Raw genomic sequence first — 17,409 nt, 5'->3', positions numbered from 1 at the left:
TGCAGAAAGGTCTTCCTGTGTGAGAAGTCCCAGATCTGAAAAATTCTTTGAGGGGTATATGCCCTCTTCAATAGGCTCTAAAAATCTACACCTTCTTTCTAGACAACCTAATGGTTCATATGGTTCTTTTAATTCTTGACTGCTGTGTGGTATTGCTTTATCAAGAGGATGATGGAGTGCCCTTGCCTCAGGCTGTTCTTCTATTTTGAAGTGCTTTGGTTAGCAGACCGTTGTGGGAAAGGTAGATACAAGTATTTCCAACTCCTCTGGCTGTCTTTTTGGATGAAGTTGGTCATGTGCTGTGGCCTGAATATGGCCTATGTATATGGCCTTGCAAAGAATTTAGATATGAGACTATCCACTTTGTGAGTGTAATGTGAGTTTAGCTTTGAGATCAGTTCCAAGCTGGTTTGCTTGCCATAATGAGGCTGACCCAGAGCAAGAACAGCAGCAGGCCTTTAGGCAGGTGCTGAAAGAGCTGGCCTGCCCAAAATATTGCCAGCCCTGGTGTGCTGTAGATGCCTACATGGCACCATATTCCTGTAGATTCTTCATCATGCCTAAGCTAGCCCTGAGGAAATTACAATTTACATCAAATTACAAATTACATCAGCCTATTACAGATGCTTTGTTACAAATGGGAAGCCATTAATTAGCAACAGGATCCCATCCATAAAGTAACAGCAGTAGCTGGATGTGTACTTTATAGTGAAAAAAATGAAAGAAAAGACATGGGAGATCTGAATGCGCGTCATGGTCCACGAATGGGTGTGAAGGAGGAATGGATTTCTTAGGATTTCAGCCACCCTCTACTTATGCGTGTGCAGATTGTTTGCAAACTAGGAATGAGGGAAAAAACCCTCTTATTCTTCTATCAGTCTTGCTAGCCAGGACTGGGAAATGTCAGCATTTGCTGCTGATGGTTCTGTAAGTCATTACCCCTGGAGGAAGGAGGAAGTGGTAGAGGAACTGTGACTTGTAAATGATTCCTAATCAAAGTACTTCCCAAGGCTATTTGTGGAGAACTGCAGATTCCTCAGCACCCCTTGCTCAGGCTTGTGTTTAAGACTAAAACATGTTACTTTACCTTGATCACAAGCCAAAGTGTGCCCTGCTCTGGAGTCGAGCCAAGTCATATCTCTGGGGATGAACAGCTCTAGGTAGCGCAGAGCTGTGTAATTATGCACCGTAGTATTAGGGATGTTACCACTGATAGGTACTGTTGACTGACAGTGAGTCTAATTCTACACCACTTCAGGTAGATTGAAGCTATCTCTGTGACTATTTCACTATTTCAGTTTTTCTTGCAGTTTACTTCTTTCTCACATAACATTTTAAAGTGTATTTTTAACTCTTTTTGCTAAGTGCTTAGGACAACCAGGATCTCCTGTTAATGAAAACCTGTGATGGATGCATTAAGGAAGCAGTGTGTATGTAATCCTATATTTCCTGAGGTTACCTCAGCAGCATACAGAGAGCATAATATTGAAGGACAGTACGTGCATGTATAAAGGTCTTGTAAAAAGCTAGAAGTGTCCTTACTACTAGTATGACAGTATGATTTATTTTACTATGGATGTTCTACAGATATCAGTGTGCTTTATCATCAGACCTTGAGGCAAGGTCATCCATAAATTGTAGAAACAGCTGTCAAAGGATTAAGTCTCAACTTCTCCAATACCTCATAGCCCTGAACCACTGAAGGAGATTTGTTCTCTTTGCTTGTGAATGGAACAGTGATTTGATGTGAGCTATTCTGGTATGTTTTGACCTAGTAACAACTTTTCAAAATTCAGGCGTGCAGGCACCTTCTTCTAAATCGTGTGCTTTTTTGCTCTTCCAAGAACAACCCTAGTTGGTTTTATGTATAAGCTTGTTTTTACTTTTGTACCCCAAACCCTGAAGTTTCAAACCATGAGATGAAATGAAATTCATATTGTCTACCAGCAAGTATCTGCATCATTGAAGAGAAAGCCTTTATTTTGTATCTAAATGCCAGATGTCAGAATTTGGGAATTTGGGGATTTAATTCACTCAAGTCTTGCAATTCCTGCAGATAACTTAAAGTGAATTGTTTAAAATTAATGCTCTAAGGCAAAGCTGTGTGGATACATCTGTAGAGTTTCTTGCTGTGACCAAGTATTTTAAAGAATGATGATGAAGTGAGAGTCAGAATTGTCACCTTTCTCAGGACCACAATGGTACTAGTATTCTCTGTGTGCAGGAAACACACTGGGGACACTGGAGGGATTTAATAACTGTATCTCTGTGAACCAACTGTTTAGAAGGAAAAGCTGTTCTCAGAAGGGAGGCCCGTACTGCAGTGTAATGTGGGATTTGGAAGTCGGGGTGAAGCTAGTCTTTGATAGCTGCCAAAAGTATGGGGTTTATAGGAGTACCATTTACTGTGGGACATAGTAAGAAAAGCTTATAAGGTAGTATCACAAAGCTCATGCTGTAGAAAAACAAAAGAAAAAAAAGAAAAAAAACCCTTTGTGCAAGTTTATCTTATGAAAAGCAAGTGCTATTTATATAAATACATTGTGGCAGTGGCTATCATTCTGTAAGCATTGAGTTAGGACTTTGAAACATTATGCAAATGCACTGGTGGTGTATACACAACTGTACACCCGCTGGACTGTGCTTCATGTGTTCTTGATGCCAATGAAAACAAAGCAGGCTCCAACTGATTCAGGGGAAAAGTCATGGCTGCAAGAAGCCAGGACCTGTTTTACAGAGCTACTGCTCTGCTTCTAATAACTGAAGTTAGGAAAGTCCCTTGGATTTAACCCTAACTTTCTTATTTTCTGGAATAGGACATGAATAAGCTGAAGAAGCTTGTTAGTGGTTTTTAATAGGTTTTCTGGCCACAGACAGTTTCCAGCTTAACATGTTTTATTGCAATTTTTCATAGAAACAGTTCTTTTTAGAAGAGAAATAAATAATCATGTGGCTCGCAGCAAAGCTTCCACAGTCGCTGGAGACCTCTGGTGTAACAGCTAAATTAATCATGAATAGCTGAACTCTCTGCAGTGGTGTGCCAGAATTGTTTCCTTGCCAATGTCTTTGCTTCCTTTCTGCTGTCCCTACAAAGCTCCTGCTCTTTAACCCCAAGGTGGTGGAGAGCCCCTTTCTGCAGTGTGTGGCTGCCCTCCTGGCCCATTCCTGCTGAAGTGGTTATCTTGGCTCATTTTTCACCTCTGCCTATGCAATTTCTGGGACTTTTATTCAAAATGCTGTCATCCAAAGTGGATGAAAATCAATGGAAAAACCCCCGTGGATATGTATGACCTTTGATGCAGTCCTTGCCTACATCCTGCCTTAAAATCCACCTCTTCCACCAGGTTATAACCTCCAACATTATAGAAAGATGTTGTGCTGTGGTGTGTACTGTATGGTGCTAGATCCCTATCCTGGTTCTCCTTAGCAGCAGAGAGATGACTTGGTACTGTTTGAGTGTGCCTTGTCAAGCACTTGGTGGGGAGACTAGAGTGGAAAGTATAGCCTGCATAAAGATGTGTGACCTATAGGAAACACCAAGATATCTGGAGGATATGTGCAGTGGTACCTGTGATTGTAGCATTTCTGTTAACTAGCTGCCTATAAATAATGAGCTATTTTTAATTTCAGAAGTCTAAGGCCTTTTGATACTACTACCCGGAATGGACTGTATAAGTAATAGCACAGGAACAGCAATCAGTATGAGAACTGCAGCAAGGAAGAGAGTTTGATCAGTAAGTGTGTGAAAGGCAGCAAGTGATGGAGATGATGTGAAAGGATTCAGATTAGAGGAAAAGCTGAATTTGAGATGCTGGCCAATCATCTGTATGCTGGAAGCAAGAACTAAACTGCTATATAGCATTAAGTGGTTCATAAAGTTGAGAAAATTAAGATAACTTTTTAGATAGTCTTTCACTGAGAAAAAAATTCAGAGAAGTGATAGTCTGTTGCTAGAAATAGTGCTGGGGATAATTAAACAGTCCACAAAGTTGTTTGGCTTGCGTCTCTGAGTTGTTGAGAGGTACTGTTCTGTTTTTAACCCACTATCAACTAGCAGAAGAGGGAATAGGCACTTCTGTTACAGAGTTGAAAGCTCTGCCGTCTGCATGTAACTTTAGAGACATTAAAAAGTACCTAATAAAAAGTACAGAATAATTTGTGAGACACATTACTTCTGCTTGCAGGAGAGATATGTTGAGAGAAACAGATCTAACCTGGAAAAGCTTCAGCTGTTGAACTGTTCAGGAGAAGGATCAATAAAGTAACTGCTCCCAAAGCAGAACAAATATGTGAGCTCCAGCTGAAAGCATCCAGCCCTTTCGGTAGTTGCTGGCCAGTCTGGAACCACAGGTATCACGAATCCTTGTGGATACCGGGGGAAAAAACCACAAACACAGGAAAGAAATGAAGAAAAATGCCTCTTCTCATGGGAAGGGTGCAGGACACAGACCTCTCTTACCTATCTTATGTCCCCCTGTTCCTGCTAATGTAGGAATACTGTTCTAGGAGCAGAAGAAGTGATGAAGCTCTGTTTCTCTAGATGTGTGACACTTGATTCCTTATCTGCCCTAACTGCAATCTCCATCACTTCCAGGACACAAGCACTGAATGAAAGGCAGGAGGTCTGGGAGATGCTGGCTGGAAGGCCAGCTGATTCCTAACACTGTAGGATGCTTTCCAGTGTCCCATCTGGGAAAGAAACTGGGGGCTCTCTACTCTCTGCAGCAGTCTGTTTAAAAAACAAACAAACAAACAAACAAAAACTAACAACACTTATAGGAACTAAATGTCCTTGAGATCTTAATGTCACTTTGATTTTTGCTATTTTATCTCTGTATACCTTTTTCAGATGAGTCCCTTGATCATTTGTGGCTGAAGCTGATCAGGGATTCACAAGCTACAGGTTTGCCTGATTTCTGCCTGCATAATCCTTCTTTCCTTAGGAAATCAGCCTGAAAGGGGAAAAGTACACTCCATGATTAAATTTGCAAGGCTTCCAAGTGAAGAAGGGCTATTTACAACATCGCTTTCAACAGAGCCAAGAGCTCAGCGTGTAAGCCCTGGAGGGGAGAGGGCTGCTGGCTGTTCAGCTGCTTGACTCTGCAACTAGGCTGTTGGGTCAGCAAACAATTTTATTTCAGCTGGACTGTGAAGCCAGATGCAATGTAATCCCAGCAACACTTCTGCATAGCACTATTAGACTGGAGAAATATGACGAAGGTTGCACTGAGTCCCCCAGCTGAGAGCAGAGTGCTATGTGACCTTCCCCAAGGAGCCCTTCTGTATTTCCAGCAACTGTGAAATTTAGGAGCAGTGTCTCTGCCTGTGTATACCTTAAAGAAAGCTACTGTACAACCCATAATTTCATGTCCCAGAATGTTCTCTTTCAGCCTGGTCCTTCACCTCCTCCCGCAGGAGAGTCAGTGCAACTCATGTTTTGAAACTTGAAATAAGCAGGACCAGCAGCTCCCCAACAATCAGATTTCACAGTGGAGAGCTGTATCCCAGAGCAACATAACTTCAGTCTCTAGGAGGATGCTGTGACATTTCAGCAAACAAACAGCAACCCACTTACCTCTACCAAAGAGAAAATTAATTTGCTTAATCTAACCAATCCTGAGAAATGTGGTTTTTGAGAAGTGGAATAGATGGCCAGACCAGATAGGCTTGGTACTTACGTGAGTCTCTTTATACACATGCTATTTGGTTGATGGAAAGCATAACAGTGTTTAGAGGCTTCATTCTATCCTAAATTAATAACTAATGAATAGTATACTTAATTCCTCAGCAGCTGTATACAACCACATACACATTGACTTCCAAAAGAGGGAGACTTTTTGGTTCCTGCTTCTAGGTCAAGATGTTCAAATTCTGTGCACTTCCAATTTGCTAGGAGCCCAGGACATGAGTTTATAATAGTTGGAGACAACTAATCAAAATTTCTTGTTATTGTAGCTTGTTGATGACACAAACCGTACACCTAATTGATGCACTAATCTCTATGGCCAGATATTAAAATAAATATGAGCATTTCCTTCACATGCAGTTCTCAGGATATCACTTTATACTGTCACAAGGACCATTTTCTAAAGTCTTTCTATAGCAGAGATATCTCAGAAAATAGAGTTTTAAATCTAGATGCAGAGTTTAAAAATCTAGCGCACACAAGGCAGTATAAATATCTGCTGTTTTGAACTGAAGCTCAAGATCTCCCTATTCTGAATTTTATCCAATACTTTCTGAAGAGGCATTTTTAAAATCCTAGTCTAGACAACAGATCAGGCTGCATGGATGTGGGAAGCTCTGGCTTGTCTGTCTGTCTGTTTGCTGAACTGATTGATGCACTGTTTGCTTTTATGCTGAGACCTGGTTTGCTACTTTGTGCATTTCCTAAAACTCTTCCTCCCGTGACCCTTCCAGGATACTCTCACCATGCATGACGTCTCTCTTTCAGGGACTCTGAAATACTGTGTAGGGGTGAAGTTACTCCCAAGGGCTCTCTGCCACATACTGCACCAGCATTCTTATAAGAATTGGAGTCTCTTTCGTCTGATTTGGGAGAGAACACCTATTTTATTTCCAGATTAAACCCCCACTCTAAATACAGTATCCTCTCCCTTTTATACCCGAAGTCTACTTACATGGCACATCAGGGATTGTAATCTGATTGTAAACTCAAGGTATGGGTTTACAAGCATGTGATTCTGGGGATATTTTGGAGATGTTTGCATAGTACATGTTGCAGACCTGGTTTATGTATTTAGTACATGTTTGGGAAGTAGTGAAAATCTTTGCTATGACACAGTATATGTCAGACAGAGCTTCTGGTGACCAGCAAGTGTATGTAAGCCAATACACCATACAGTTGACATAAAAAGCCCTATACACATCAGCCAACGTGGTGTAATGAAACAGGAGTCCTTGAATGCCTTAATATTTTTTTTTTATTCCAGAATGGTAACACTCATTATGTGACTCCCAAATCATATGCCTATCTCTTTATTGGTATATTTCTATTTATTGCCTTTATGCCATTGCTGTCACAAAAATGATAATGTCTCTTGATATGTTCATGGTGACTAGCTACTCTCACTGTGCTAGAGTGGTTGAAGACAAACAGTCACTTAGTTGTGTCTTTATTTGGCTTCTCTTGCCACTGACATGGGGCAGGCTTGCTCAGTAGTGACCCTGTTGAACTTTCAAAGTTTTTCTTTCTCATGCTGGTGGCGTAAAATCTTTATTCATAGCTGGAGACAACCTTGAACATCTGTCTTAGTTCTTACAACAATCCCTGCTGAGTCTACAGTGTGTGTCTGACCTTGCTCCTAATGTCTGGAATATGTATCCTGGAGTTGAGAGAAATGTAATTTTGGTATTTCCTTTTTTTTTTTTTTCCGTAAGGATAACCTCACTGGTAGCACTTCTAGGATGAAAGCTAAAAATAAATTTCTACAATCCACTGTGGACTGAATCGTAATGCCAGCCAGCACTTAGACAAAATATTCTGTAAAATCAATGGAAATTTTTACTTCAGTTGGAGGATTAACAGTCTTTCAAGCACAAGGTGAATATAGGGCAAAACTAGGGAGTAATCTTCTTTAGATGATTTATAGCTTCACTAAAGCACAGAGATAAAACCTGCAAGAAAAATAGAAAACGAGATGCCCACAAGAAATATGGTTCTGATAATACTGATGTTAACCTTTAACCTTAAATAACATGTATATAAAATATTATTAAGTTTAGACATGCTTGTTATCAGTAACAAATTGGGAGTATGGAAGCCTCTGTCCTCCTGGGATTTCATGAATGCTTTAAAAGTCCACTTAAGAGAAGCTATTGGTGGTAGTCACTGTTCTCACCCTCATGGTAGATGAAGCCCAAGGCTCTTGGAGATGAATTACCACAGGCTCACAACCTTTGGGGAGTTTTGGACAGAGTTTTTTCTGCAGACATTTTCCTCTCCACCTGTCCTAGCACACAAGCTGCATCCATGCTGTGCACCAGGCATATGGGTAGCCTACCCAGAAACTGCACTCTGTCCTTCATCCAGTGTGTGTCCAGCAAAGTCAGACGCAGCCTGGAATGGTGTGTCTTTCAACTCTACCAAGCTACTGGTATCCTTATTGAACAGCAAAAATCATAATTGAGGTAGGAGCTTAGCAGAAGCAGATGGACGGCTAGCTGGACTGGCTCCATGCTTTCATTTAAGGGAAGACTTGTTCTCTGTCTTTCTCGAAGATGGACCTCTTGTGGGAGAATTAGAAAGTGCTATTTCATCTTCCCTTCTTTTATGTCTCTTGAGAAAACTACTGAGACAAGATGAAACCTCAGCTCATAATGTGTGGAGCATTGCTTTATCTTTGCTGAATCACAGAATAGCTTGGCTTGGAAGAAACCTTTAAGATCATCTATTTCCAACCCACCTGCCATGTGCAGTGACACCTTTCACTAGACCAGGTTGCTCAAGGCCTTATCCAACCTGGCCTTGAACACTGCCAAGGATGGGGCACTCACAACTTCTCTGGGCAACTTGTTCCAGTGCCTCACCACCCTCATAGTACAGAATTTCTTCCTAATATCCAATCTAAACCTTTTCTTATCCACTTTAAAGCCATTCCCCCTTGTCCCGTCACTACATGTTCTTGTAAATAGTCTCTCTCCATTTTTCTTGTAGGTTCCTTTCAGGTGCTGGAAGGCTGCAACTAGGTCACCCTGAAGCCCTTTTTCTTCCAGGCTGAACAATCCCAATTCTCTTAGCCTTTCCTTGTAACTTCCATGGATATATTCCTCATCCTGCCACCAGGCTGGCCGAGGCCTCTGTGCCCTGCTTTCTCTTTTTCTGAACCGTCTCTGAAGTTTGAACTTTGTCTTCTCAAAGCCTTTTTCCCTGGGATGAAAGACGGTACTGCTTCAGAGAGCCCTTCTTTCATTCTGCACCTGTGTCTCTTCTCACAGAGCTGTTCCCTGAGCATACTAAGGAACATCAGTGAAGAATTAATTTCATTTTGTCAGGTTTCTGGTCTGACCCTTAATTTAGAGCAGTCATTTCAGTCTACAATAAACTCTGTGTTTCTGCATACTACAGTGAAAGAATTACGAGCAGTCCTTAGCCATGTGCATTCAGGATGCTTTGGTAGCCCCATGGGACAGGTAGACTTCAGTGCCTGAAAAGAATGGGGGTACAGTCAGCATGTTATTTTCTGTGTAACAGTGTATATGTGGGTCTACCTATATGTAAAAGCTTTTACATGATTCACTGAGGCCATTAGGAGTGGAATGGTATATGATTATTTCAGGCACAGAGCTCTTCAAAATGAATGGCTTTTTCCACCTTTCCCCAGGGAGCCCCGAGAGCAATCCAGCATGTAGGTGGGAGGAGACTGTTCATAAGTCTTCAATCACAGCTTTCAGGAATACAAAGCTTATTGTTGGGATGATCCTGCAGCTCTGAGTGATAAATAAGGCAAGACAGTTAGATGAAAAGAACTGACTTTCCTTGCTAAGACAAAGATGGACTGAGTTTTAAAATTTGACAGCCTGGACCTCTTATGACCATATGGAGCACATATTGATATGGGGTCTAGAGCTAAACACAGTATTCTAAAAGCACGGTGAAGTAATCAGGCAACAGAGCAGAATGAGAACAAAAATCTCTTTTGACTGACTTAGACATATTTTCTGTGCTTTTGTCTTTGCCTCTGTTTCTGGTATTTGTTGATACACTAGGATATATCCAGTTTAGTTTGCTTAATTTTTTTTCTTTTTTTTTCCTCATTCATTTTCAGAATTTCATATACCCTCTTGGTTTTCAGTCCTCTGAAGAAAGCAGGCTTTCTGGGTTTGCATAGTTGGACTTGGAGGCTAGCAAGAATGTGCTTTCTTAAGTGATTTTGGCTTATTTGGTTTCTGAGGTCATGGACGTAGTTGAAGAACACCTGCTCTCATCTTGCTTCAGCACTTAATCCCTGTCCCAGACAAGCCTAGAAGGGCACGACACAGGAGATGAAGAATAATGTAAAAAATTGCTTAGTAACTTTTTTGAACATCCGGAAAGGTTCATGGATAATGGTTTTATTTTCCCCTGGTTTTCTCATATCCACACCGAAAAATAAGATAGAAAGACAGTGTTTCTTCAGCTATTACATTCATTGTTTGAGAGCTTAAAGAAAAGATGAATAATCCAACGTCTCTGCAAGCAATATAGGAAGTCTTGAAGGACAGGTGTACATGTCCTATGCTTGACGCAAGCAGAAGTTTCTGTTAGCTTTGGCTAAGGTTTTTCAAGACCTTGTTACCAGTCTGTGTGTGTGTGTGTGCACATCTACTTGATATTTTGCTTCAATTTTTTTCTAACTGAGCCTATTTTCCTTCAGGGTGGCAGGACACAGTGTATCCAAGAGGTCTGCCCCATCCTCTCATGTCCTCAGCACCTCAGTCACATTCCTTCTGGACAGTGTTGCCCCAAATGCTTAGGTAAGTTTTTTCCCCAAGGAATTTTGTAATTAATATGATGTGTTTGTACATAGCATCTTTTATACCAGTATTTCACAATACTGGTAAATTCTTTGAGGTGAAAGAGACTCTATTGCTCAGTGAAATTTATAATCTACAGATTTTGAAGAGGCAGGAAGAGATGTTTCTTTGGAGTTTGCCACAAGAGAAAGGCCTTGCCCTGTCATACTATTATTCATGTGAGCATTTGCGTTCTTTGTTTTGAGGAAATGCAGGACAGAGGAAACTTCTGAACTGACATTGCATTCTTGTAAACTGTTGTCAGAGGCGTGCCACGGCCCCAGGAGTCTGCCTCGTGATTGCCTTCTTAAGGTGGAATCCCAGTTTCATCCAAGAATATTCTCAATTACATATTTCCAACGCATTTTAAAGGTGTAAGTCAGAGGCCTCTAAGAAGGGCTAGTTCTTCCGAGTCATGACAAAGAAGGCAGTGAAAAAATAAGGCAGAGATCCCACAGGTTAACATTCTGTCTGTTTCATAAAGAAGGAATACTTACATCCTACTCAGTAAATTAGTTTTAATTTGCTCCATGAGGTTATAACTAGGTTTGGAAAATTTTCATAGCCAATAACTCTCAGTTCTTCAATGGGAGCTTTATAATTTTGACTACATCTTTACTGTTATCCAAAGTCTGTTTCCAGGTCTAGGTTAGGGATACAGAGAGGTCTGGCCTTGAAGGCAGCAAGCCATATAGAGTTCAGGTTCTCATAGTACTTAACATTTTTGACGGCTTGAAATAAACCCAAATTTATTTATTTGCTAATTGAGAAGTGCTACAGATAAATATCTGCCTGGAACGTTTAGCTGCAGGACCAGAGAGTAATGCAGTAGAGGAATGAAATGGAGAGGAGAACAGTCCAAATGCTGAGCTTCTGTTTTGGCTGAGGACATTTTTCTTTTCCTTCTGTAAACTCCTCTTGTCCTCTCCTCCCCATGCTTTTCTCAACTGAACTTTCCCCTCCTTGATCTAGGCATTTGAAACGCAGCTTTAATTTTTGACTGCTTCAAGGGGATCTTTCTACATGTTCTTTTTTCCCCTCTTAGAATTAAACAAATTCACTAATAATAATCAATTTTATTTTGTGTGGTCTTTAAAGCATTTCATATACCTCTGAACAGATAACATCTACTCACAGGGAAGTGTTAAAAGTTTTGGAGTGGAAGTAAAGCCAGGGGATGATTAGCATGCTGCATGGCTGTCAGGAAAGGGAAGCATTTCCAGGGATGCTGAGGCATGGTTTTTAGAGTATCATGTGGAGGACCTCCCTGCAATTGAATTCCTGATACTCAGCGTATATAGCTTAGAAGAATGCTGTGGACTCTACTGGGATTTGAATTATTAGTTTAACTAGTGGTTATGAGCCAGCAAAGCCGACCATTAAGCCAAATATCTTCATCACCACATCTTTTAAAGTGGTAGCTCCTTTGTCAGTGGTTTTTTACCAACTATTTGAACTGGGTTGGCCACCCGGAATTGCGCTGAGCGGTTTTCAAGGCATGGCAAGAGGGTGTGGGAGAGAACTGGACTTTTGTTCACTTGTTGACACAAGCTATGCTGTTGAAGTCCTGGCCCCACATGGAGCAGTAGAAGTGTTGTTACAGGCGGGACCATGGCTAGGCTTTACCCGTAAGTGGTGCATGGATGTAGAGCAGTTCCTTTTAGGGCTACCAAGTATCCTCAACTGATTTCATATGTCAGTCCTGCAAGAGAAATTAAGCCTTTTCAGAAAGATGCACATCCAGTAAAAGGAAGGCTGGCTATGCAAGTACAGATTAATTCAAAGTAGCTAATTTGCAAGAGAGAGATGTTCAAATTATGTCTAACTGAACAAAAGCAATTATTTCTTAACTTTTGTTTAACATTAGATTTGTAAAAACTCAAGGCTAATCCAATGGGTTTTGCTGTGTGCTTATCCTTTTGTTCACTTATATCTCAAAAGAAAATGGAACCTTTTTCTTATAAGATGCTCTACATTTATCAACAACTACTGAAAAAGGAAGGAATTACAGTATGCCAAGACCTGATGGTTTAAAAGCTAAAGTGTTTGCTTAGCACTTAGTACTTCATGTATGTACTTATAGTGGCCATTCCCTGCCTTGGAATTGGTCCCTATTAAACATTAGACTGCAGAAACAATCTAGGAAAGTGACAGCCACTGATAAAAGAACTTATTAGTTGGCTGCCACCAAAAGTAAATGGGGCAACTCAAAATTAGGAAAGTAAGTATAGTGTTTTTGTGAAGAGCTTGTGTATGTACCATAATGGTCACTTGTTTAAAATAACCTAGTGGGAAAGAAGCTGAAGAATGAGAGGAGCTTACAAGAACCACAAACTCTGTTGCAACTTGCGTCTGAAAGTGCTTGCAGGATTGCAGGACTTCAGGAAGGATTTGATTTTGGTGCTACCTTCCCTGTATAGTGCTCCAAACCCTCGCCTCGCTCTCATTAAGCCTGAATGTTTTATGGATTATGGAAACTAAGTATCTTCTGTTGGCTTAATTCTGTTCATAAACTATGCAAATGCCTGTATTTCTTGCAGTCTTGTGTGCACATGGTACACCAAGCTATCTTAATGAGACTGGACAACATCTGTTATTTTTGCATCAGTGTCACTGAGTTGATTTAGCTTGGCTGCTGTGAACCCCTGAGGTAGATACGCTAAAACCAGTTAAGACTCCTTTATTTGATAAGTTATTGCATTAAGTTAAAGACTGTTTAAACTAGTTTAAGTGTACCTACCTTAAGAGTTTGCAGTGCTTACTTTTTATTCGTTTAGCTGCACTGTGCACTTTATGATGAGAAGGAGAAGAAAGATTTTTCCAATATAAACATGCTATAAATCATATTTATATTCCCTTCCATGGTAGGATTTGTACAGATGAATGTGTACTAAAGGAACAGTGAACTGTTAAAAGTACATATTTTTTTCACACCAAAGTGGAAACACATAGCAAATGACACATTGCACATGAATTTGATCTGGTGACAATAAACCCTTCTATTTTTGTTGACAATATGGTATATTTTCAACCACATTCTGTTTCTATTACTGTTTATTTTTATTCAGGACAGAGGAAAGTGTTTGACCTCCCATTTGGAAGCTGCCTCTTTCACAGCAATGTGTATGATAATGGATCTTCGTTTATTTATGACAACTGCACAATGTGTACATGCAAGGTAAGTCCACAGTGCTTTGATATTGTGTGCTGATGGTTATCTGGCTTAGCAGTAATTTGTAGGGCTGTGGAACTGTAAGCCTGATACTGTTCTGTGGCATCTTGTGTGGTCCAAAAGAATATGATCTGAAGAGCACTTGCAGTTCTGCTAGGAAAGTTTAAAAAATTACTGACTGCCTCAGCTGAGACATGATGCCTGACTCTGTGTGATGCAAAATAAAGTTGCTTGGATTATATGATCCTCTTTAACTTTGCATTAGAGTGGGAGAGGAGTTTCTAAATGATGAATTACCACATCTCTGCTGAAGGGCAGTGATATTTATTTGGTCCTCTAACATGACTGTGACCACTTCCACTTCTGCACCTAGGCAAAAAAATGAAAGTGTCACCAAATCAGTAAGATTTTGCAGGCAAATAAAAGTGGGGCTTTAGCTTCATAGACCATGAAAGATTCCCTTAATCCATAAATAATTTTTATTTTCTCTGAGCTGACCTATCAAAGCAGTTGGGCTGTAGCTTGGGTGGATGCAATGAATGAACAAGAAGGAATACTGTTGTAAGGACACACAGGAGCACAAACACCTTGGTGATGATTTTATGATTTCCTTTCATCCTTTTACCTAGGATTCAACAGTGATATGTAAGAAGAGGTGCTTACTTCCTGGTGAATGCAATAAAAACAAAGACCACTGCTGCAAGGAGTGTGTCTCATATGTCTCTCCTGAGGAAGTGAAAGTGTGCAAGTTTGGCAATAAGATCTTCCAGGTAAAGTTTCAGGTGTGGTTCAAGAGCAGATACCATTGTAACAACCGAAACAGCATGATTTTACTATAGATTAGAATAGTGGCTTGTTTTGTAGCAGAATCCTCACCGTTGTGGTTGATGATGGAGGCAAAGCTTTGCAAAATTTGCCATCTGCTTTTTTTTTTCTGAGTTTGTATAAATTCTGCTGATACACAGCAGTTAAAGATTATAGTTCCTCCTTGAATGTTACATGTTGCCTCCCCTTCCCTATGCAGAGGTTCAAGCTGCTGTTTCATGACAAATGATGCATTTTTAGTCAGAGGTATTAGTGCTCTGTTTTCCCAAACAAACACCGATATTCATGGAGGAGATACTCTGAGTGGCCTGTAGGCTTTATCTGCTGAACCAAAGTCTTTTCCATAGCTGAGCCAACAGGAGCTTTGTGAAGTTCATCTTGGCTGAAAGTTACTCGATTTATTACGTTTCACATCTCTGCTAAGGACAGCACCCCCGATATTTTATGCTGGGGTAGCCATGTAGTAACTGTTACCTACTGCACTCTCACCCAATGTTTTCAAATCACAAGGGATTCCCTGCAGAACACTTCTGCTATTACTGAGACCCTGTTTGTTTTTCCAAGTGGTGCAACGTTTTTTTCACACTGTGTCGGAAAAAGATTCTGTCACCTCATGGGCCATCTGTGAATTAAGAGACCCTTGAATCAGATCAAATGTTAAGTCCTTTGTGAATACTTGGTTTGCTCAGCCAGAATTGCTTCCCATTTATTCCATCTTTTGTGTACATAGCTGAAGTGTTTATTCTGGAAATTACATGTGAACCTACTGTACGCTGAGACTATACTCCATCTGATTGGCACTTTCACACTGGCGCCATTGTGCTTCAGGAACAAATGCCTACTTCTTAGGCACCCAACTAAAATATTCTGCTTCTTGTGAAGATTTTATTATATTACTAGTGTTATATGGAGTGTGAAAAAATAACGAGAGAGTACATCCATTTCTGGCCTCGTGTGCAAAAATGTAAATTGAGTGTCGCTCTGTTGAAGTCAGTTCTCTAACACAGGTAGAATGGACACAGCAAATGTGTTTTTGCACTCCTGTGCAAAACAGAAATTCAGCTGTGAATTTGTTTCGACTGTGAAACAAAAATTCAGGATAGCTGCATGCAGTCAGCTGTGATGTATTCTGGTACCTTAGTAGTTGCCTGGTGAGTGGTCATCAGAGACCCAAGAACATCAGAAACACTAGGCAATAGTAACATGCCCTAGAAACAAAAAACAGGAGAGAAACAGCCTCTGGCCAAGCGCGCTGCGCTAAGTTAGGCTCCTTTGCATTTCAGATATGGTCTGTTTTTTCTTTCTGGTCAGAACATCATGTTGAGGTGGGCACGTAATTATTCACATCTGTCTGGTTGAGCTGCCTGTTCCTGTCCAGTCTATCCTCACCCTTCCTTCCCAGCAGCCCTGTAAACAGAAAACATGCACAGTTTGGCTCTAAGCGGACTAGCACAAGGCTGTAAGCGGGTGAAACAGAATGTTTTAGAAACCACACTTGGCAAGTGCAGCACCATGTAAAAAAGGAGCCAGGGCAGTTCCACAAGCAATTCATCCCAAGTGGGGACAAGACCATGAGGCATATTATGCTCTGCACTTAATACCATACATAGACTGTCTTACCTGCTCCGCATTTGAGAATTTCAGCACTGTATCTCTTCTAAACATTTTCAGATGTTTAGCAGATCAAATATCTGTGAAAGTGCTGTAGTAATCTAAATTAGAACTCATTATTCAACCATTCCTGCCCTGAGTCAAAATGATGCTGCATCTGGGAATAAATTCACTGTATATCTTAATCAAATACTGTAACTTGCAGCCTATAGACTTCACTCAACCAGGTTTTTCTAATTATGTCAGCTAAAATGAAAATTTGTGGTAGGTGTGATCACATCTCAGATGCTTATTAGAGAGAAAACAATGCAAATAAACAGGACACTGATGAAAAATGAAAATGTGATTTGGTTAGCCCTGAAAAAATGAATTTCTGACCAAGAGGGCCAAAGGGAAGAAAACCTTGCTGAATTTGATCTTTGTCTTGAATCCAACTGGCCATGGACAGACACCTCAAAATAATTTAGACTAAACAATGAGACAGTGCCAACAGGGAAAGTCATCCTTTCTTGTGCAATGATACATTGCTGAAATAGCTTCCTGTTGCCACTCCAGCTGATACTATATCATGTTCTCTCTTGCAGGATGGAGAGATGTGGTCCTCTGTAAACTGCACCATCTGTGCTTGTGTGAAAGGCAAGACAGAGTGTCGCAAGAAACAGTGCATTCCAGTCAGCAGCTGTCCTCATGTGAGTTTTTTAAAAGAACTGAGTTTTCTTCTCTTTTTTTTGTCCACCGTTATCTTTTCCAGTGTTTCTTGGAAGTGTGTACATGGCAGTGGGGCATGCAGTTTGAAAAGAAGGGATACTCTGGCATATTAATTTAGATTGGCATTCTCCAGGTGTGCTACTGTTACCCTGAATATGCTCATTCCACCTCTGTCCTTGCCCTGAAGAGTCTCTATTTCTCCTTCTGCCTTTAACTTTCTCTATCCCAGGTATCTGCACTGGAACATGCCTTTCACTCATTTAGTAGTTTTATAAAGCGATGAGATGACTATGTTAATATTTCAAGAGCATACATATTCTTAAGGCAAGCCACAGTAGATTGTTGTACTTGCATTTCTCAGTGCATGTGAGGCTTAACACTTGGTTGAAAATGTAAATTAGGCAAAGCAAAGCAAATTATTTCAACCAAGCCATTCTGCTTTGTCTAAGGTTGTGGTCTGAGTATTATTTTATTTGAAAGTCTGAAGTGAACCCAAAGACGGGTGTAACTGTAACTTTACTTAATTGCTTCAAAAGTTAGCTGTACTTGAAACCTTGAGCTAAAGTCAGCCTTTGTTT

General features: G+C 40.5%; 1 protein-coding gene across 3 annotated transcripts in view; it reads left to right on the top strand.

Moving 5' to 3' along the window:
* The window catches only part of BMPER (BMP binding endothelial regulator), a 147,464-nt gene that overhangs the window by 63,444 nt on the left and 66,611 nt on the right, over positions 1 to 17,409 (top strand). For all 3 annotated transcript variants that reach the window (XM_018075933.2, XM_018075932.2, XM_018075931.2), the window contains 4 exons: positions 10,377 to 10,476; positions 13,584 to 13,693; positions 14,317 to 14,457; positions 16,708 to 16,812. In XM_018075933.2, coding sequence (XP_017931422.2) covers positions 10,377 to 10,476; positions 13,584 to 13,693; positions 14,317 to 14,457; positions 16,708 to 16,812 — 456 coding nt within the window. The remainder of the gene's footprint in view (positions 1 to 10,376; positions 10,477 to 13,583; positions 13,694 to 14,316; positions 14,458 to 16,707; positions 16,813 to 17,409) is intronic.

This window comes from Manacus vitellinus, unplaced genomic scaffold (assembly GCF_001715985.3).
Source record: "Manacus vitellinus isolate BGI_N305 unplaced genomic scaffold, ASM171598v3 scaffold_3_pilon, whole genome shotgun sequence".
Lineage (NCBI taxonomy): Eukaryota > Metazoa > Chordata > Aves > Passeriformes > Pipridae > Manacus > Manacus vitellinus.
The sequence above is the reverse complement of the archived record's forward strand: the minus strand, read 5'-3'. Positions and strand labels throughout refer to the sequence as shown.